Source organism: Hippichthys cyanospilos, chromosome 5 (assembly GCF_059441005.1).
Source record: "Hippichthys cyanospilos isolate Australia breed blue-spotted pipefish chromosome 5, RoL_Hcya_1.0, whole genome shotgun sequence".
Classification (NCBI taxonomy): domain Eukaryota; kingdom Metazoa; phylum Chordata; class Actinopteri; order Syngnathiformes; family Syngnathidae; genus Hippichthys; species Hippichthys cyanospilos.
In genome coordinates this window covers 2,215,331-2,238,372 of record NC_142373.1, presented here as the reverse complement: position 1 = coordinate 2,238,372, position 23,042 = coordinate 2,215,331, and the positions used below count along the sequence as shown (strand labels likewise).

General features: G+C 40.4%; 2 protein-coding genes across 2 annotated transcripts; one reads left to right on the top strand and one right to left on the bottom strand.

The window, feature by feature from the left end:
- Positions 1 to 4,095: 4,095 nt before the first annotated feature.
- Positions 4,096 to 12,699, bottom strand: LOC148423136 (dnaJ homolog subfamily B member 11-like). The gene is made up of 10 exons (XM_088416102.1): positions 12,541 to 12,699; positions 12,089 to 12,245; positions 11,557 to 11,654; positions 10,592 to 10,724; positions 10,170 to 10,312; positions 9,999 to 10,081; positions 6,534 to 6,591; positions 6,342 to 6,453; positions 6,099 to 6,258; positions 4,096 to 5,526 (listed from the first exon to the last, which is right to left on the bottom strand). The coding sequence occupies exons 1-10, from the start codon at positions 12,633 to 12,635 to the stop codon at positions 5,462 to 5,464; spliced, it is 1,104 nt and encodes a 367-aa protein (XP_088272228.1). The 5' UTR covers positions 12,636 to 12,699; the 3' UTR covers positions 4,096 to 5,461.
- Positions 12,700 to 13,834: 1,135 nt separating this feature from the next.
- LOC148423135 (TBCC domain-containing protein 1-like) lies at positions 13,835 to 22,841 on the top strand. Its single transcript, XM_088415428.1, has 9 exons — positions 13,835 to 13,990; positions 15,205 to 15,263; positions 15,341 to 15,607; positions 16,976 to 17,134; positions 18,553 to 18,669; positions 18,744 to 18,993; positions 19,066 to 19,252; positions 20,018 to 20,533; positions 21,846 to 22,841. The coding sequence occupies exons 1-9, from the start codon at positions 13,951 to 13,953 to the stop codon at positions 22,054 to 22,056; spliced, it is 1,806 nt and encodes a 601-aa protein (XP_088271554.1). The 5' UTR covers positions 13,835 to 13,950; the 3' UTR covers positions 22,057 to 22,841.
- The last annotated feature ends 201 nt before the right edge of the window (positions 22,842 to 23,042 follow it).

The window sequence follows — 23,042 nt, the reverse complement described above, 5'->3', positions numbered from 1 at the left end:
TCCTCATCAGGGTCACAGGCTTGCTGGCACCTATCTCAGCTGGCTTTGAGCAGTAGGCGGGGGACACACTGAATTGGTTGCCAGCCAATTGCAAGGCAAACAGAGACGAACTACCATTCACGTACCCAGTCACACCTAAGGTCCAATTCACCTGCCATGCATGTTTTTGGAGTGTGAGATGAAGCGGGAGCACCCAGACATAACCCACACAGGCTCAGGGAGAACATGCAAACCCCACACAGGAAGGCCGGAGCCAGGTGGATTTGAACCGGGACCTTTGAACTGTGAAGTGGATGTGCTATTCACTGCGTCACTGAGCCAACTACTGTGAGAATAATGTGGAAGAAAATGACCCAAAAACGGTCAAAATACTGCACAAAAGATTTTAGTGTGCGTGATACACCAAATTAAAAAAAGAAAAAAAAAAAACTGTCGCTGGTATTTGTCATTTTTTGTTCTCTCATTGTGGCCCTGGGAGGAAAAAAATTGGACACCTCTGCTTTAGGATTTTTTTTAAAACTCAGTATAAAATGTGGAACAGGTTGGCAAAAGTTTGTTGAAAGTAACTGTCATCGTATTGTTAAAATGAGTAATGGAAAAGCAAACGGTTTTTACCATACAGATATAAAGTTCACAAGATTCTCGGACAATGGAAATTCACTCTGACGCCCTGTGAGAATGTGGGTGTTCAGAGACACAGTGTGCACTCTTCCCCCATTCATTTCCGAATGCACCCAATGTTATAAACCAATTAACAGTTTGTGCTTGAATTGTTTGTTTCCATCTGGATTTCCCTGTTGCACTAGGATCACTGTGTCCCCATGTGGAGCTCCTTGCAAAAATGTATGATCAAAAGAGTGGGTCTATACTGTCCACCAATTACGGAAGTGATTTTACATGTGTGTTAGCCTCTTCTGGGGTTTGACAATCATGAAACCCAAATACAGTTGTGCTGATGTTGTGCCATTGTAATTTTTGTTTTAATCCTGTACATTACATGCTTGAACACAATTTTGAGTCACGCCTCTAGTTTCGAACAATTCAGCTTGCGAAACGCCTCGGCGGAAAAATATTGTCTCTAGTAATCAGAGAAAATCAGGGTACGAAAGGTGACGTTGGTGGCATATAATGAGACACAAGCCCCTTCAATGAACAGCAGCAGAATTCCATATTTACATTTACATTTTCTATCCTTTTCCAATTTTTAAGCCGTTACTACAGAATCAATCATGAGATATTTTTACATTTTGTACCTAGGCACCAAAAGCCAAAAGTGGTGGAAACCATTTTGCTTCTAAAAATTAATTCTCTTTATTTACAACAGTGTTATGAAGACAATTAAAAAATATATACTTTTTCAGCTTTGCACATTTAGAAAAGCTCTGCAGCATATTAAAACAAATTTATTGCTAGCAAATTAAATGGACAGATAGCCACAAAAGGCCCCCCGGCCAAGGTTTGGACACCAAGGGAATTCAGAAATGTGATGATTCATCCAAAATCATTCATTAAAAAAAGGGAGAAACGTTTGAAGAAAACGTTCGAGCATTCACTCTTATTCTTCACGTGACCTTATAGTAAATCAACTAATAATACATTAGAACAAAGTCAAATGTGGCGAAAAGATGACTAAAGTTTCAGTATGTGAAACTGACTGAGATGTTTGAAGAGACAACTCCCTGCACCGCGGCCTGTTATCTCCGTGGGGGTTCATTACTCACGTACACACACAGACACACAAATGGCCGGCCACACACATACACATATATACATGTAAAAGTAAAAGCAGATAAGTCATTCATTACCATTGTGTTGCATGCAGATGTGCACATCAGTCGGCAGGCTGTAAATTATCACAAAAGGGTTGGTGTGGCCCGCCCATGCAGACAGACCCCCGGCAATTGTGGGTGTGCGCATGGTGGGCTACACATGAAGAACCACGGTGTGTGCATGGAGGGCTATATATGAAGAACCACTTATCTCTGTGACGCTCAATATCGCACAGGGGGATTCACACATCACTGTACAACGGCCGGTGCTGACAATTGTCAGTCGGTAAACCTTTATTAAGGGTACGGGCAACGTTTTAAGCAACTTTGAACATTTCATCTGCGTATTAAAATTCAGTTCTGTAGGTTGACTTCTAAAGAATTTCTCGGAATGAAATTTGTCCTCGCTGATGGTGAAATCTCAAAAAAAAAAAAAAACAGAAAGCCAAAGAAGAAAATCGCACCAGTTGTTGATGCTTCAGTGTGTGGACTCAAATCTTTGTCAGTGAGCTATTATGACTGTGATGTCGAATAAATTTGAAGTATGATAGTCAAACATTTTAAAATCAGAGGCTATTACAATTTGTACCAAAGGGGTAATGATGACAAAAAAAAAAAGTGAAAGTGCAAAAAGGGGCTTCAGGTTGCAAAGGTCGTGGGTTTGATTCTGGTTCCATCCTTTCTGTGTGGAATTTGCATGTTTTCCCTGAGCCCTTATTGGTCTTCTCCTGGTTGTCAGGTTTCCTCCAGCATTCAGAAAACATGCATGGTAGGGTTTTTTTTTTTTTTATAATACCCTAACTTGTCCCTAGGTGTGAATGTGAACGGTGTGTGATCCCCTGCTGCTGCCTGAATATATATGGGATAGACTCCAACACACCTGCCATCCTCATGAGGATAAGTGACTCAGATAATAGAAGAATGTTTATGGAGTAACATCACTGTCAAAAAGACACGCATGTTTAACTTTTCATATCCATAATAGTTATAGCTTGTGAGTACAAGTCTAAATTGTATGATTTTTTTGTGAGTACTCTAAATTGTGTGGCTTTGAATAATTTCCTTGCAACGACATAAAATTAGATTTTTTTTCTTATGCCTACGAAACTAAAACCTGCAAGTGCAAAGACTTTTCAATACAATGTTCACTTGTACAACTACAAAGGTTTTCTACACACGACTTCACATCTGTGCTCGAACCTCGTTTAGATTGTCGTCTGTGGATTCGGCTATTTTCTGTGAGTGGTCACAACATGCAAATTGAGATGACTAAGTTACCAGGGAAAGTCAATCGCACGCTTCAACGTTAAGGATAATGTATTTTTACTGGGTCAAAGGAAGCTTTTGTAGGACATTTGGGTCCAAAACTGGCTCATTTTCTGAAGCTTCTGTAATAGCTAGGGGTGTCTCCTTGCAGAAACAAACACTGCAGTTGATTTGAGAAAAAAAAACAAAAAACTGTTCCCTTTGAAAATCTTTGGTTCTAATGTATGCATGAAAGATGAAGTTGAATCTAATCAACAAAAATGAATTACAAATTGTTGTGGTTATGCGGCTATTAATCTCTTGAAAAAGCGATAATGTTTAACTTTTAAATGATATTTTTCAAATAAATAAAATAGCGTTGATTGGCATATAAATACAAAAGCCTGGAAATAAATTATTACCATTTCATGTAGCATAAGTTGTAAAAGTACAATCTATGCTTCTGAGTACTTGGGCCTGCAGAAGGCTTTGAAAGCAGGCCTGCAACTGATAGAATGGTGGAGTGACTTATAGAAATATAACATGCACTTTTTAGGAATAAGACCTGCATTTTTAATGAACAGTATGGCCTCCCGTTTTACTGTAAATTGTTGGTCACGTTTGTGATAACTCGTTTTCTGGAAGGTAGAAAAAAAAAAATCCTAACAGCTGCCGGTTTAGTGACCCGAAACGGGCAAAATATTCACTGCAGATTGCAGAAACGCAACCGGCTTATTATTTTTTTTTTTACATAAGCTTATGCTTCAAACGGCCATTTCTTATCGTGTAAGTTCATTTGGTATCTCCTTACATCTACAGTACACGTATTATGCAGAGTTTACTAAGTGTATAAGGACAATTCTATCAGTTCAGATGTGGAACTCTATCGCAGCCTGCTGGTGAACTCGGGTATGGCACGCCCATCAAACTCGGTATAAATCTTTATTTATACTCCCTTGCTCAAAAAAAAAAAAAAAAAAAATCAATCAACCACTTATAGCTTTAAAACAAAGTCGAAAACATGATGTTAATTCAGTTTGGGGCAGCGTTGGACTTATGAACGTAAAATAAAAACAGAATGTACAAGAATAAAAACATTTAATATTGATCCGTGATGAAAAATGTGCAGCATCTATATAATTTCTCCACTCGAGAGGAATCTTATCGCTGAACTAAAAACTTGACGTGTTGTATTTTTTTTAGACGGATATCAGTAAAAAAAAAAAAAAAAATTCTCAATTCTGTAGTCACCAATGTTGATACCAAGTACCGATACCACTGTACGTACTCCTGATACACAAATCCATCCATCCATTATCTGTAGCCGCTTATCCTCTCTTGGGTTCTTGGCTAGCTGGACCTATCCCAGCAGTCTTCGGGCAGTAGGTGGGGGGGACACCCTGAACTGGTTGCCAGGGGAATCGCAGGGCACTCAGAAACGAATAAACATTTACACACCCAATCACACAATTTAGAGTATCCAATACAGCTGCCATGCATGTTTTTGGAATATAGGAGGAAGCCACGTGGCCTCGGGTAGAACATGCAAACAACACAGGAAGGCCGGAGTAAGCAAGATTTGAACTCAGGTCTCTGAACTGTGAGGCAGACGAGTCAACCACTCTCCACCAAGCTGCCCTTGACAAATCATTTTCAAGAAAGACCTATCTGTTCAAATAAACACTTTTCCTTAAAATGTCATGAAATTAATGGCATTTTTTATTCTTCTAATTTGCAATTTCCAGTTTATGATCATAAAAGTGCTCCTAGAGAGCAGCCAATATTAATATCCTTGAAATATGGGTAGGTATCGGCCCGATACCGATACTTGGTATCAGTATTCGCCCATCCCTAGTAAACCCCTAGAAAGTGTAAAACAGTTCAGAATGTCAATCCATATATATATATATATATATATATATATATATATATATATTTTTTTTTTTTTTAACAGTTATCCACTGAATATTTCCTATGTTGTTCACATGTCAATACTGCTTCTTCAGCAGTGAACAAAATGTATGGCTGGAACATTAAAGACCATTAAAAGAAAAAAACAACAACAGAGCCTTCGAGGTCTTAAGAATTAAAAAAAACAAAAAACATTTACAACCACTGCTAGCTGCAACCATTTTGACAATTCATATAATTGTCAGAGTGAATGTCACTGTATTTAATACAAAACCAAACTGATCCCAGTTCTTATTTGTTTTATACCTTAAATAAACCTGGATATTGTGGTTTGAGTTTTGGGGGGAGGTCACAAAAAAATATTGAAATGCAAAAATTAATGAGTTCGACATCCTGAGTTGGAAAAGCAAATCAAACATAAATAGACTGTGGCCAAGAAATGGCGCAGCTCGCGCTGGTCCTGCTGCTGCTGCTGTTGTAGTTTGTGTTTTGTTAGTCATGTACTTGTCAGTCCAAGCAGCATGAAGTAGCACATGCTAGTAACCTTGAAGTCCATTGTACACCTTCTGTATGGAGCCTTGCTTCAACAGGCTCCGAATACCTGCAGAAGGATTGAATTCATTTAGAGTGGTCACTTGAACATCAGGTAAAAAAAATACACTGCTTAACAAACTTATCAGCACCCAATATCTAGAGTGACCCTAAAAAGCAATGGTGTTTCTGTAAAAAGAGCGCTCTGAAAGAATCCATACTAAAGTCGCTATTTATGTTGTTTCTAATTATCAAGGATCAATTTTTGCTCAGTGTTTATCTAATGTTTGTTTTCGATTTAAGAGAGGGTTATGGAAAGTAAGTATCCAGCAAGGATAAGTATATCTTTTTTTGTGGAGAACAGAGAACCTTTCATTCGTAGAGTATATAAGGATTCTTTTTGAAGTTAGAACGGGACAGTCTGTTCAAGACAAGAACTTAGTTGTTTCAGTTTTGCTCCCTCTTGGAGTAGTCCCTTCAATTCATAAGAATCATCTCTTAATCTGTTTGTGTCTATTTGGAGCTTCAAATATGAAGAAACCCAAAAGCCAATTTGTTTTTCAGACTATTTTACTGATCTTGCCTAAATCCTGAAAATACATCAACAACTGACAAATGTAATTCCCTTCCAAAGTGACTCACCATTTTTCTGCTTTTCATCCATTTGTGTCTGAGGGAACTCCACATCAAAAGTGATTATGAGTGACCCGCGAATGTTGATGTTGTCGAAATTGGGCAGGCCCTCGCCTTTCTTCCACATCCTGGCGCCTGGCTTGGTTACCTTGTCCCGCATGATGTGCACCTAACAGTCAGGACAAACACACATGTAGTGCTTCGCTTCGACATTACCTTAAAAAGATACTGAGTGTGATAGAAGATGGGTACCTTGTGTCCATCCAAATGAACTATGTCCATCTCAAAACCAACTAGCGCCTCCACCAGGGAGATGGTTACATTGGTATACAGGTCATCTCCCCTGCGCTCGAACACGCGATGTCTGCAAAAGACAAATGGCTCCTTAATGTCCTATTCTTGTGCATCCTTTAACCGAAATGTCGTTATAAAGTTGGCTCCTACTTTAACACTTTGATGCGGAAACGCAGATCTCCAGGTTCTCCGTCAATGTGAGGCTCCCCTGAGAAATTCAGATTTTGAAATAAATTAAAAAAATAAAATAAGGTACTCATATTCTTTATAATAAAATGTTCCATTGACCTGCACTAGTCTAAACACGGCATTCTGATTGACTTTGTGGGATATGAATTAAGCTGAAAAATCCACCCGTTAATATCCATCTCGGTACAGAACATTTTGCCAATTGCCATTGATTTGAGATTACATCACAGATGCTCAGGTAACAAACAATCATTGCTAACTAGTATCCTGACTTTGATCATATGACACTCACACCTGAGCCCTAAGAAAAATGTTGGTCCATCCGTCTGTCTGTCCCATCCACCCAAACACCAACTCACTCACCCATCATCTACCACTTCGTGAGTTAGGTCGCATGGGCAGAAGCTTCAGAAGGAAAGCCCAGACACCCTCTTTCTGGCCACTTCGTCCAGCTACTCTGGGAGGATCCCTAGGTCTTCCCAGGCCAGCAGAGAAACACAGTATTTCCAGTGTGTCCTGGGTCGTCCTCGCGGCCTCCTCCCAGTGGGCCCGGAACACCTCACCAGGGTGACACCCAGGTGGCATTGTAACCCGCTGCCCGAGACACCTCAGTTGGCTGCTCTCAATGCAAAGGAGTAGCCGCTTGACTTTGAGCCCCTCCAGAATGACCGACCTTCTGACCCTACCTTGAAGGGAGAGAGCCCTGACACCCTACAGATAAAACTAATTTGAGCTGCATATAATGTATCTGGAATCTAGTTCTTTTAGCCACAATATTTGAAGCACACCCTCCGTTACCCCTTCTTAAAAATAGGGACCAAAATATTGGTCAGCCAATCTAGAATCCAGCACTGCCTCTGATGTCCTGTCAACCAGGACAGCCCTACAACATCCAGAGCCGTTGGGAACTCCAAATGGATCTCGTCCACTTCCTGTGCCCTTGACAGCAAGAGTTTTTTTTTGGACCAACTTAGAGGCTTTTACCCTCGTAATAGGAGAGCCTACCGTATGTTCCGCACTATAAAGCGTACCTAAAAAGTACACAACATTGTCTCAAAAGCTGATAATGCACCTTATAATCTGGTGCGGCTAATATTTTGATATCAAATGATACAACAGCAACCCCAATGCGATGTCTCACAAGCAACGAAGCAGAACGTCTTGCTACTTTATCTTGATTTAGTTGAGTGAGCTTTATAAACATGCAGCCATACTAAAAGTAAAAACTAAAAAAGCATTAGCCATTACTAAACAAACAATGCGCCACAAATAACCCGCGTGAAGGGATGTACATCTATGTTAACGTTATTGCAATGCTGAACAAGCATGATCGCAATCTTCTCATATGCTAATTAAATCATTGGCAAGCGTATGATGCACATAAGTGTCAACAGCACGTGGCAACAGTGATGTCCAAAACACATAAAAACACAGATGTACAGTCATTGCTTTCGGAAGAGTCCTGAATGAGGGAGTTGACTGAATGCACACGGCCTTCATGCAGTTGTAATGACTGGATTGTAGTTAAGTGTCTGGGAGTGATGACGTCAGGGGGACGACGAGAGACAGGGAGAGTGTTTTGGAAGGGGTTAAGTAATAAAGGGGTGTCGACTGTTCCGCTCCCAAAAGGAGTACAGTATACCGGTTCTGCCTATCCTACTAGTTCTACGGAAAACTTTGGGACATTTCACACAAGTCACAACACACAGTTTCTTCCTGACTGCATCTCCAAAATAAAATTGTCAAGGGATTCTGACTGCATAAATTGAGAGTTTATAAATGCAACAACGCCATACAACTCACAAATGGCAATTTTTAAATCAACAAAACAATATATTTTAAGGTTTTTGGTTGCAATTTGATTAACATATTTAGCTTTAATATTAAATTATAATTATATTATTTTAAACTCTTGATTCATTTTGGCATTTATCTAAACAATCTTTTGATTTAATCAAGAGGTATTTTTCCTCATTCCTCAGATGGTACTAATAAAAACAGCTGTTTATTTTGGCTGTTGTGAGAACGCTTATACTGTATTATTAAAGTTTATATTCTACGAATAAATTTAATTGTTTTTAATACATTTAAGTGCAGCACCAGTTAGTGGATGCATAATGCAACACAAGCCAGTACAATTTACATTACTAGTTTCAATTTTATGTGCGCCTAATTATCCAGTGTGCCTTAAATATGATTTTTTTTTTTTTTTACATTTTACAAAATGTGCCTTCTTTGGAGGTGCGCCTTATAGTCTGGTGCGCCTTATAGTGCAGAAAGTACGTTGACTCCACTACCTCAGAGGAAGATGTGCCTGTGGTATTGAAAAGGTCTTCAAAGTGATTTCCCCCACGTCTTGAGTTGAGGTCAGCAGCGCCCAATCGCTACTGTACAGTGTTAATGGTGCACTGCTTCCAGATGGTGGACTAGTTTCCTTGAAGCCATCAGGAAGTAGTTTTCAATGGCCTGACCAAATTCCTCCCACACCCGGGTTTTTGTCTCGGTGACCGCCAAAGCCACACTCTGCAATTGGTACCTATCAGTTACATCCGGAGACCCACAGGCCAAAAAGGCCCAATAGGACTCCTTCAGCTTGACTGCTGGTGTCCACAATCAGGTTTGGGCATTGCCGCCACGATCTGTGCCTGTCTACCTACCTTACCTTACAGCCAGAAATTCGATCAGTCGCCTCAACAATAGAGGTAATCCAAGCTGTCTTTTGAATAGAGTGCAACTAAGTCTAGTCTGAACTTCTGCCTCGCACACCAGCTCAGGCACCTTGTCTGCCAGAGAGGTGACAATCTATGTCCCTAGAACCAGCTTCTGCAGCTGAAGATGGGACTAGCAAGGTCTTCGCCCCTGGCCACCATTCAGCTCACACTGCACCCAACCCCAAAGGCCCCCCCGACTGGTGGTGAGCCCATGGGTAGGGGGACCCACGTTAACTTTTCAGGCTGTGCTCGGGCTGGGGCTCATGGGTGCTGGCCCGGCCACCAGGCGCTCACAAGCCCCACACTAAGACTGGCTAAACTGGGATCTCCAGTGACTCGCATCCAGGTAAAATAAACTGTTGTCTCAATATTCATATTCGGCATATGGGGTCTATGAGCCGTGCTTTGTCTGGTTCCCTCGCCAAGGACCGGTTTGCCATGGATGACCCTGACAGGGACATAAAGTCCCAGACAACTTAGCACCTAAGACTATTAGTACACGCAAACCCCTCTACCACGGTAAGGTGATGGCTCACGAAGGGATAACATATACTGTTACTTTTCATATACAAAAAAAGAAATAAAAACACACACAAACACAACATTTAGAGAGGCAAGCCTATCACCGGAGCAGCAACAATCCTGCTATTTGATGCCATGGAAACCTATTACAGCATTAAGTGACAACTTGGATTTTGGATATTCTGAAGCTTACCTTCCCCAATGAAGGGATACTCCATCTCATCTCTCACTCCTTGTTCAATTTCCACCTCCAATGTTCTCTCCTCATTCACCAGTCTGGTGCAAATGACACAAAAATGAGTCACTGAGAGCACATCCAAGGGTCCAGATAAAAAGCAACTACAAAATAAAAGTGGGGACTCACTTCACGTTTGGACATTCATCACAAACCATTTCTTGCGTCATCTGGAAGCGGCCAGGGCCGAGTTGTGTGGTCCTCATCTCGGGGCGACAGTTGCACTTCCTCTTCCCAGGTGCCTCTTTGGCTACGGGCTTGTTGCGCACAACCTGGCCATCACAATAAGATCCATTTACTAAGCAGTGGAAGTAGTTTACATAACTTTTTAAGTTTATTGCAACTGCTGTAGTTGTCAGAGATGCTCAACTGCTTTCTGTACACTGTTGCACCGGGTGCCCTTGAGAAATGCACTTAGGCATTTATTAGCTAAGAGGTGCAGTACTGTTTGCACACACATTCACTGTGCAATTAATCTTTATTTCATACAAATGTGGACTAAATTGTTGGTAAGCCAAAAGAAAAAAAAAAACACAGAGCCTTCTACTTACCTCTACAAAGTTCCCAGAGTAGACCTCTTCAAGTGTGACCTCCAAGTCAAGCACAATGTCATTTCCTCTGGGAATATTTCGGTCCTGCTGCTGTCGGTTGCCTCCAAACATGAAACCGAAGTCACCAAAGAAACTACAGAATGGAACATAACAATGGTAAGACAAAACTGTTGAATTACCAGTTAGTCAATTTGAAATTCGACAAGATTTCATAGACTGCTTCACTACCCGAACATTAATTCAGTACACTTGGGTGACATTTGTCAGTAATTATCAGTGTGTATTTGCATTCATCATTCAAATAAACCCGTGCAAATGTGACACACATTTTGTTTATAAAGCAGTTATAATACTTATTAACATAGCAATTTATAATAAAGCAATGAGTCAAATCGCTGTAATGGAACTGTTTTATGAGTTGGCTAATTGTAACCCTTAGTATAAACTACACTCAAGAATCAACAATTTAAAAAAAAGCTTTGAAATCTTGTCATTTTATTATCCTTGTCATTTTATTATCCTTATGATTATGCTTAGGTTACTCAGTGTTTCATGCTTGACATTGTGCTGGGTGTACCCAATGCAAGTGGCTGTTTTTTTTTTTTTTTTTTATCAATACGCGCACTAACACGGTGTCTCGTTCTATGAGCTCGACACATGCGCAGATGCATTTATGTTGCCGGAAGCATAACGACTTATTGGACACTGCATCGGCATAGCTTCATCTGCTTGTCCACTGCCTTCCGAGCCTTTGTGTGCAAGCCAGCAGCTGTCATACAATGGCCCAGTTTCCCTTCAATCAAAAATCAAATTGGCTGTTCTCCAGCTGTGTTGCGTGCTCTTGTGTCGACTTTCTGATTGTGTTAATTTTGAGTAAATGCAATGAGTTGTTTTAAGTGTGATTTAACTGAGTTCCACAGTAATAAAGAATCCTAATGACTATTTCCTGTGTTCCTCCAACAAACCTGGAGAAGATATCATTGTGTGAACTGTGGTGACCTTCTTTAAGTCCATCCTCTCCATATGTGTCATATTGTTTTCTTTTCTCTTCATCTGACAGAACCTATAAATGAAGCAGTAAAGTAACAGTCATCCAAATCAGTAAAGACATGACGTAGGTGTACCAAATGTTGTTGCAGCAGTTCTATGTTGGTAACAACATTACAAATCTATCAAAACTCCAATCACGTTTTACTTTTACCATCTAATTTGATTGCAATCAGAGCCGAGTGAATATTTGAAGCACCTGCACCTCTGATCCCATTTTACTTTTGTGATATCATATCAGCCAATCAGATACAGCCACAGGGTCGAGTTGACCAATCAGGAAGGGCCTAGTGTTTCCAACGGCAACAGACCTGCTAAACGCAGAAGCCGTGCGACCGAGCGCTTTCATCCGATAAACATTTGATGGCAAAAAATAAAAACGTTCTGTACGAATGGAGCAACTAGTTTGCTAGAATAATTTAAATAACTTGAAAAATATATATCTCATACTTCATAGGCTGCGCCCAAGTCAGCGAATTTATCCTGAGCTTTGGGGTCGTCTTGGTTCCTGTCAGGGTGTAACTGGAGCGCTAGCTTCCTGTAGGCTTTCTTGATATCCCTGATTGATGCAGTCTTGCTCACGCCTAGGATCTTGTAAAAATCCCGCCTATGGGAGAAAGACAAACGAGTCAAAACCATGACCAATGTGAAGACTTTATCACAAATAATCATTTTGTATAAAGGGGCTAGTAAAAACAGACTAATCTGAGTGACAATATCACGTTTGTGAGAACAATTTGCCCAAATTAATGACAATTACACCTACACGGGGGTAAAAAGGTAAAAACGATAGTAGTTTAGCTGCCTTTTCGCTCTCCTGGTTGAACCAATCACAATGAAACATGTGTACTAGCAGGCGATGCTGCCTGAGCGAGCGTCCGACCACAAAACTGCTTACTTACCCGGCAGACACTGTCGTGATAATCAACAGAATCACACAACACATAGTGCACAGATTCATCCATTTGGTCGCCATATAGAAACTCCTTAAATACATATATTTTACGAAATATTGATAAGAAGGACCGGCTTCTTTTGAGGTCGAACTCTGCTGCCTGTGATAGAAAAGCTATTTCCGGCTTGTCAAGGAAGTCCCGCCTACCAGCATAGTTAAACCCCGCCCACATTTAAAGACATAAAAGGGCCAAACTGGGGCCCGCATCTTCAGCGTATAAATAAGGACACTCTAAAAACCCTCCTGTACTGGTAGAAACTAAGGTTAATGACGTTAAATGTCAGAAAACGGTTTAAGAATCCTCACCAAAATGTATTTTGGTCATTGTAATTTACCCCCCCCCCCCCCCGTGTAACGAAATTGAATAATAACTAGAACTACGAATATATTAAAAACATACTGTTGGTCGTGAAGAATACATTTATTTGCACGCTTATAAATATCATCAACATTGAATTTATTCCTTTTCAATAACGGTCTAAATCTTACACGTTGTCCCTTTACGACTTTTCTTTCTCCGGAGACATCCACTGTAGACAAAAACGTTACATTGCCCTCATATTTTGGATACATAAAGTGTTTTCCTATTCAAGCAACAAGCTGGAGAGCACTTGAATTAAAAGTCTTCAAAGTCCATCAAATTCCAAATACTTATGTGATTGTTATTATTCTCAGAGATCAATGCGAACATGTGCAGACTATTTTGGATGATGATTTGTCTTCCTTATTCCGCGATGTTAAGCTTTTTACAAGTAAGATGTCCTACTGACGGTAAAGATGACTTGTGATGAAATGAGATTCCATACCATATTGCCATTGTCAGGAAAACTGGTTTGACAAGTGTTGTGAATAGTTAATGTCATTTGTTGTCAAATTCTCCCATGAAGCAAAGAATCTTGAGCTGGTTGTCTAGAGACGTAAATATTTGTAAACTTGCAATTCGAAATAAAATAACACATTTGTTTTTTCTTTTTGGTAAATCTCTTGTTGGGCTCCAAAATTGTACCAAGTAGCATTCAGTATGCCATTCTGATCTCCAACCACTTACGAGAATAAGTCCTTTGAAACAGTGATATAAAAACTGAGCATTTTATTTTAAATAAATTAAAAAAAAACAGAACTCTGGCGTCCAAGGGATAAAGTACCCCAATAAAAGAAATGTACATTGACGCATGCGCAGCACGGCACACTGTGGAGGCGCTGCCCACCTCCTCTTCTCTATCGGTGGAAGAGGAGGGCGCCAAATAGGAAGTAAGAACACAGCTCAACTGTTCCCCAACTCGGCTTTATCTCCCAAATGATCTCAGAACAAGCCGTTGGACTTGTAACACACATTGAATGATACGAAGCTTCTGAGATGGAACAAGCCGGCGCTTGGCCGCCGACGAGTAGTGGAGGTAAGTAAACGCACTAAAGAGTCGCTTTTGTTAGCCTCGCTTAGCTTAACTCCTCACTTTAGTCCCAAGTTTACGGCGGTGAGAAAAATGTACTCCTTGAGAGATCGAGACCCTGGTTGCTTCAGACAACGCAGTTGGTTTGACGACCAATTGAAGCGTGCGTTTTAGCCATGGTTTCAATCAGCACCAAGTAGACGACACCGATGAATCGGATGAAGGCGGCGGAAGTCTGGTTGTCATGGCACCATTAAGTGCCACCATACAGGATTTCCGCGGGTCATTCAAAAGTCTGAGAATGCATGAAAATCAATGAATCAAACAGCCAGGCCTTCATTTTCTTCAAAAGATATCTAATCAATATTTTGAATGTCTTAAAAATGTAACAAGGATGATTGTAAATAGTGTGTCATATCAGAATACGTGTACAATACATTCTTAAAGGGAAGTAACATCAAACGTTTTTTTAAATGCCTTCTATGTGGCCCCACATCTAAACTCTTCATTAAGCAGTAAAATCCACCCGCTTTTATCCATCGCAGATACTCATTTTGCCACTTGTTGTCCACACCAAAAATAACATCACCGTTTCTTAGAACTCAGTCAACACTTAATCGTGGCTCACCCGTTTTCTGAGTTTGGTAATGTGAAGTTAGCAAGCTGAGCCACAATAGGCTGTCACCTGGTCCCAAAGCAGCCTATGGTGTTATTTTCAGTCAACAGCAAGTAGAACTTTGACATTTTCAAAGTATTATTTGTACATTTTAAAATAATTGGCCAAATGGCCACCCCCCCTAATATGGATTAAAAACTTGTGGGTTTTGCTGCTTAATCCAAATTCCATAAATGTAACATTAATTTATTCATCCACTAACAGTGATAGACTCCAAAGGTCATTTTTTACTGGGCTGGCAGTGAATAAATTAATCCCTGTTTTTATGGAATAATACAAATGCATTACTGACAATAAATAAATAACACTGCCAGGGGTTAGTGTTCCATTTCACATTGAACTCATTCACTGCCTCTGACAGCTATTGATGTGAACGATCCATATTTACTCAGCTGGCAGTGATTGAGTTAATCAGAATATCATGTTCAGACTACAGTATTTGGGTTGGGGTGCATATATTAAAACAAAATGTAACTTGGCTTCTCTTTAAAAATAACAAACAAACCAACAATCAAATTGATTCACTGCATTTCCTCATACATAGATCAAGAGAGTGTGAGAATATGGCCTCGTATGGAGCCCTTTCTCCTCGGTGCCCTACAGGTGAGTGTACACCATGAAACGCAGTTCCAACATACAATAGCGAAAAACAAAACTCAGGCTTGATTCCCTTATCTTAGGTGGCCCCCTCCTCCAAGCTGGGCCTGCACTACCTTCGCAAGATGGCAACCTATGTGCGCACCCGCGATGGCTGCTTCCCCTCTTTGATCTGGCCCATGTGGAAGCACATTGCATGTGGGAAGCTACAGCTTGCAGAAGACCTGGCGTGGCTCTACTTTGAGACCTTTGACCTCTTTACTGGCCACTCGCCCGGGGACCGACTAGAGTGGGCCGAGTGTGTTTCCCAGTGTTCAAGCAAAAGTGAGCTTGACCAGCAAAGGAACGAGGTATTGAGAAATCTTTTTTTAGTATATTAAAAAAAATCGTGCTAAACAATGATCCCACATTATATATTGAGGTTCAGACTTTGCAGCCTCAGCTACTTGTGGGTTTGTAAATGGGACAAAACTGTTTTTGCGGATGAATCCTCAGCTATATTGTTGTTGTCAAAGGACATCATGTATTGATTTTATTGATTTTTTTTTTTTTTTTTTTTTTTTTTATTCTGAAGAGCAACAAAAGCTCTACTTTGCTTTGCAATTTGCAGTGCAAAGGAAAAATGTAGCAACAGTGCTAAATTCAACCCCAAAAAAACCCTCCCTGTGATTGTCTGGCAACCAGTCCAGGGTATCCCCTGCCTACTTGCACCAGCAAGCCAGCAACAGTAGTGAGGATAAGCGGCAACAGATAATGAATGGATAGATGGAACGTCTCTCCTTATATTATTATTATTATTTTACAGTTTAATGCCTCAAGAAGAGTGAAAAAAGGAAATACCATTTGTTTCTGCAAGGATAAAAGGAATATATTACTTGTTTATAATTCTAGTATACTTGGAAAGTTAGTTAAAAAAAATTCCCATTTCCACCGATAAAGACCACTGGGACTGTCATGCCAGAAAAATGAAAAAGGATCACCAAACACATAAAATACTTAGTAATCAGTGTAATCTATAGTGACACACATATATAGCACATATTAACAATATATTTCTGAAGTACTAGATGGTTAATGGAGAGGAAATTGAACAATGCAAGTTACCTTGTTGGAAGTTGGCCCAGCACAGGCTTATTGTGGATGGAAAAGTTGCTAAATGCCACTAGAATCTGTAGATAGGTGTATAGTGAAACGCTGGTATGTCATTTTATCTTATTGTTATCATTCCTATACCCACTGCCATTTTTTCCAAAAGCTCTGGGATGCATTGTCCCAACGGGAGTGAAAGGGTTTTCAGGTACTTTAATGCCTCTTAAAGAGACAGTGTGTAAGATTTTCACTAAAAAGGAATAAATTAAATGATTGAAAATGTCAAAACCTTGCAAATGAATGTGTTCTTAAAGACCAACAGTATGTTTTAAAAAATACTGTACTCATAGTAGGTCTTCTTATCATGAAATTATATTACATGAGGGGTGGCACTTCTCCGGAGGCGGCCATGTTTGTTATAGCTATGGACAATGGTAACTGCAGCCCCTGCGGCACCCACTGCTATCCATCGTGAAAAACGAGCTAAATCTTACACACTATCCCTTTAAGACACACTTGAGCTCAATTGCTTGGCCAGGCCCCCAAGAGGCACACTTCAACATACACAGCTTGGCATGGTAGGACTAGGAACTACACATTGATGTATCGTTAATTTCTTTATTTCCCAGAGGTCCGTGGACACACTGCAGTTTCTCCTATTCCTCCACATTCAACAGCTGAACCGTGTGTCTCTGCGTAATTCGCTCATTGGTGAAGAGTGGCCCAGCCATCGCACACGCTCTCCGTCTCCAGCGGATCGGGAAACCAAGACAAGCTCCCAAAACAAGGTCATCCGCATTTACCAGTCACAAATTTTGGTCCACTTAGAATATCGAATGATAGCCTATATGTAAACTGCATGCATGGTACACTTTATGATGTTGTACTTTACCAAAACAACTGCAGTAGGATGACATGCAATGGCAGAGTTATTCTAATTTTACAATTTTATTGAAAGACACCTCCTGCTTATGTATCAATTGAGTCATTGAGTGTATTATGAGAAAAAAAATTGAGGCCAATATTAAAAAAATATATATCTACTGTAAGTTGAACAAATTCTGTGAGTTGCACCATTATCTGCACACTCGCCAAAATGGAATGGGGTCTTCTATGACCCAAATCCACCTCTCAGTTGTGGGTCCTTTACAGCAGTAGTTCGTAAATGGGGGTACCTATACCCCTGGGGCTCCATGAAGGCACTTTCGGTGGATATATGAGATTTTAACAGGTTTTCAGCAGGTATCAGCAAATCTAAAATAATGTTTTTTTAATGTAGTGATAGGAACATTACTTTTTACGTTTCAAATTAAAACCAAATGAAGAACATGAATCAACTTATTGCTAAGTTGTGTTTTAAAGTTTCTCCTTTAAAAAAGTTATTACATAAATGTATCATCAGGATGCACATTGTCATGTTTCTTAATGAAATTTGCCTAGAGATATCAATACAAATGTAGTTCCAAAGTTGAATAATTCAATCAGGTTTGGCAGAGCACCGTTGTATTTTTTTTAATTATTATTTTTTATTCCCATTTGGGGACATGTGTACTTGGCTAAAACAAATCTTTCACAAGGGATACATCGATGAGATAATAAAAGGAGAACCAATGCGTTACACTAGAATAAGGAACATTTTGATGATCCATATTAGCAACAGTATTATTTGTTGCACTGCGGAGGGAAAAGAGGAATTTGCCCTGGTAATTATTAGCTGCTTTGTACTAATAATGTCAACACTTAAAAAAAAATAAAAAAGTTTTTTGTTTTTTTTTGGTGAATGTTGATAAAAGAAGAAGGCTGCTTCAAGGTTTGGACTAATGGGCTAATGGCCCTCACGTTGACTCACTCACTCACTCACTCACTCACTCACTCACTCACTCACTCACTCACTCACTCACTCACTCACTCACTCACTCACTCACTCACTCACTCACTCACTCACCCACCCACCACACATAGCTGTCACAGTAGACACTTTACCTGCAGCAATTATACAACTTACGTATTTTAATACAAGAAAAAAAATAAATTTATAAAAAATATATTGATTTAGTTTTGCTTACATTTTTATACTGTACATTAACTGTTATTGTAATCAAGTTGTTTTGGAAGAGCACGGACCTCTGTCTTGGCACACTGTAAGAAGAAAATTAGTCAAAAATCTAATCCATTGTTAATTTCTGTGTTCATTGTGTTACAGTAGAACTGGGATGACCAGGCACACCTATCTTTTGTTCAGAGCCACCTTGCAGAGCTCCTCGAACTTCTGGTCGAGCCGAACCAGCTGTCCCAATCTGGGACAGTCCCGCGCGACTGTCAGGTGTGTGGATCACCCATTCCTGTTATCTCACAGCAAGATAGCGAAAACTGCCCGCACACCCTGTCCACTCCCAGATCTCCCTGGAGGCTGTGCGTAGCCTGAGCCTGCTACTGGAAGGCTGGGCGCACCCGGGCAGAACTGTCCAGCCTGTCCATAGGTTGCTGAGTAAAGGGCCGCTCCAGGTGCAATCAGGCTACTCTGCGCTCAGCCATTCCTTCCCTTTGTACCAGCTCGTCTCCTGTCTTCAACATAACCTCACCCTCAATCCCTTTGGGATAACGTCCTGCCTGCGCTCAGGGAAGAAGCTAGCCTGGGCCCAACAAGGTACAGTGATCTTAAACAATGCACATGTTGTCTCTCCTCCTTACTCAACCTTCCTATTCTCATTGGATATAGTGGAGGGGGCTATGAAGTCCGCCAAGATAGCCCGAAACACTCACATGGCCCCAGCCGGCAGCAAGATGGTGCTCATGTCTCAGGTCTGTAAGCAGACTCTGGCCAAGACCTCTGATAAGATGACGGGGGCCAACATTAAGATCCATCGATGCGCAGATGCTTTCATCTACCTCCTCTCGCCTCTCAGGTTAAGATCCACTCGCAACTCTTAGGACACAAGTCAGTCGCTTGAAAGGCAGGAAATGGAAAAGGAAAATGTTCATTGAGTAAAACTCTTTCGTTCACAATACCTTTTATATTGCTGTTTTTGTTTGTAAATTTAGAAAAAAATCCTGGAGAAAAAGCTAGTAAGTATAGCAAAATTAAAAATATTACATAGAATATTTTTTACATTTTTTACATTAAAAATAATACACAGTGAAGAGACAGTACTGTAAAGTGTAAAAGCCATTTGGTATTTTTTCAAACGCTGCATAGCATTACAGTATATCTTTAATCATTCTTAATCTCATAGTCATACTGTAATCATATACAGCCACTATATTTTTGCACGTCAACTCATTAGAACCATTGCCTCAGATATAAGGTGTTGGAAAGAATATATATTTATATATGTAAATTTGTTAACATCTTGAACAGAACTTGAATGAAAATCTGTTTAGCATAGCTTTTAGATGGTGAAATTAAAAAAATGTTTTATAATAATTAAAAGTTGTTTAATTGCTGTGAAATATTTTCAGATTTCATTTTTTAAATACTAAACAATGTCGACACATTCAATTAAGTCAAGACATTTTCTTCGATTTGCCAGCAGTTTCTTGCCGAATGTGGAAAATCTAACGTAAAACACAGTCAAATCTTACTTGGTTTTAGTGAAAGATGTGTTGTGTACACGCAGTCAGAAAACGCAATATTGCCTTCAATTAGATTCAATAATTTGGTCTTTCCTCAGGTCAGTGAGTTTGGACAAGTGCCGAGATTGCACGGTGGTTCTGGGTCCAGTGGAGACCAGTGTGCATGTGCACTGTTGCCAGAACGTGCACGTGGTGTGCGTGGCAGGCAGGATCGTTCTCGGAGCCTCGTCCCGCACCACGCTACACGCCATGACGCCAACACGCCCTCTGATCCTGCCTGGCAACACTGACATCACCCTGGGTCCCTTCCACACCTTCTACCCTTCCCTGGAGGACCACATGGCTAGCGTGGGGCTGGCAGTGGTCCCCAACATGTGGGACCAACCCCTGCTGCTGGGGACGGACCCCTTGAAGTCCTCCGCCAACCCGGACTCAGCCTGCTACCGCCTCCTGCCCCCAGAAGAGTTTCACACACTGGTGGTGCCTTTCCACATGGAGGGGGACACGTGCGAAGTGCCCGGGGGGTTGCCGGCCCGCTATCAAGCAGCACTTGATGACAAGCAGAAAAGGATACAAAGATGGAAGAAGACTGTCATGGAGGCTCACCTGAACAAGTGAGTCCTTCTCAAATAGTGGGGCATGGGCCCCCCTGGGAGGAGGGGGGGCGCAAGGTGATGACCCCAAGGAACAGGCTTGAAAGTTAACTCAGACTTAAAAGTTAACATTTGTTCAAAGTTTATTCATACTAATTTTTTTCTTTAGTTCATCATGTTAAAAAGGATACAATTTTAGTTTTCACGTAAGCAATTTATTTTATGGAAAATGATCTTATTTACCGTCACCGCACCAAGTAGGAGGGCGCAACATATTTTTCCTCTCCTAGGGAGGGGCGATGCAAGTAATTAAGAAGCAATGCTCTAAGTAGAGCTAAGATGACCCCAGTGGGAATAAGTGGTGGTATAGAAGAATTTTTCATAATTTTTGGTGGCTTTGCAACATAAGAAAAATAAGACGTTTTATTCTTTGGACAGGATAGTGCTGTAGTGTGCAAATTGTCCTGTATTTTAGTTGTTAAGTCTGCCATAGTTGCTGCAAACTGCGGTTAGTCGACAATTGACTCGTTCAGGATTACAAACTTCATCAAAATGTATTTGTACATGAATTCTTCTTTTTTAAAATGAACTCTAAACCAGTGGCATACACAGTGTTGGAATTGGCATAGCATACAAGGAAAATACGGAACTATTTGAAAAATACCAATTTATTTGGTTCGAAATTGCATGGGGCAGATGGCACTTTGAGCCCAGACAAAGAAATGAACAGGAAAAGAAAGTCAGAGCAGAAGTATAACCACTGAAAGAAATTGCTTCAAAACAAAACTCCCAAGAATTGTGTTTTTAATTTGCATAGCAATATTTTAATTGTTCTGTAGTAAATATTAAAAAAATATACTTGAAAGACAAAACAAACAAAAAACAGCTCCAACTAACCCCAGTGCAGTGTCAAAGTAGAAAATCCCAAAAGTAGTTACCATAAAGAGACTGTGTGGATAAGATCTTTTTTTTTTTTTTTTTTCCATTGCATGACTCGTTTGGATGGAGTATTGATGCCAATAGTCAATAACAAGTTTAGCTAATGTGAATGGTAACACTAGTTTGTCACTATTGCCCCAGGGACTCTGAACTCGCCATGACCCTGACTGAACAGTGTACCAAATTAACAATACAATGGGGTCAAAATAAATACATAAAGGTCAAATATGCTCTTTCTACATTGCGGCTTTTCAGCTATTGTGTGTGTGGGTCTGGGACATACCACTCACTGAATGTGGGTTTATTTGAATCAAATTGGCACCAAAGTGGAATCAATGAAACCAACAAAGAGCGAGCTGCTTGCGGCCACTTCTAAAATGAGTTCTTTCCGCAGGGAGCAGAAGTGCAAGTTCCAGGAACTAGTGGAGGCAAAGTTCCATGAGTGGCTCCTGGAGACGGGACACAGGCAGGAACTGGACAGCCTGATCCCGCCCCCCACATCCTCCATGCAGGTCTTGAATGGAGCCCAGGGGGTTGAGATGCCGACAAACGACACGTACATTAAGACGAGAGGAGCGGTGGGACAGTCGCCGATGGCTTGTTGATTTGTTGTTTTCCCCCACACTTTTAGTTGTGTTCATTTCAAATGGCGTTATCATGGACATTCATGGCATGAATAAGTTGGGACTCAACTTGAATCCAAGACACCTTTTTTGTTGGAATGTGTTAATTCTTTCTGTTCATTCTGTACAGTATGTAGAGTACATTCTCTTTTCTGCACGTTCTATTTTTGCAAAATATTTATGTAACAGAGATATCTGCTGAATTCTAAACTAAAGATTTACTGCACAATTAATTGGTTTAAAAGCTAAGATGTCCAATAATGGGTCCCCACTGTTTATGTAATGATATTCCCTTGCATGTCAGAAAATGATCATGAGGATTCATGTAATATTAATTCTACTTCAAAAGGTAAAGGAAAAAAAAAGAACTGCTCATTTAGTTCATTTGGATTGTCACACTCTCAATGAGAACCCTCCCTATAATGGTAAAGGTTGTTGGCAAATGTGAATTTGCAAAGCTAAATTTACGCAAGTGCCAACCAACCGCGTGCTTCAAAGTACAGTATATTTTTCTATCAGTCACACTGGAACCAGGATGTATATTTTATGTATTATTTCGTTCATCCAAGAGGCCTGTCTGTTTGCACTTCAATGTTTCGATTTTTCAGGGTTAGTTTGCTTTGTACATAGTGAGCCATTAAAAAAAAAAAACAAAAAAAAACACGTCACCTTATTTTATTAGATGATTCGTGTAAAACGGTGAATACTGCTGTCACTTTTCTATGCAGCTGTTAACATCCATTGTTACCTCCAAGTGGTAAGAAATGGATGGATGAAAAATGAATAAATATAAATAAAAATGATGCACACTTGTTTGAATTATACATGAACACACTGTAAATAAATGGTGTCACAGGGCAGTATCTGGATGCATCCACAAGGCAGAAATAAGTCCTGAGTTGGCAGCTCCTCCCTCGCCAGGTGGGGGCAACCCGGCGTAGCTGGCACGTGTAATATGGTGAGGGGAG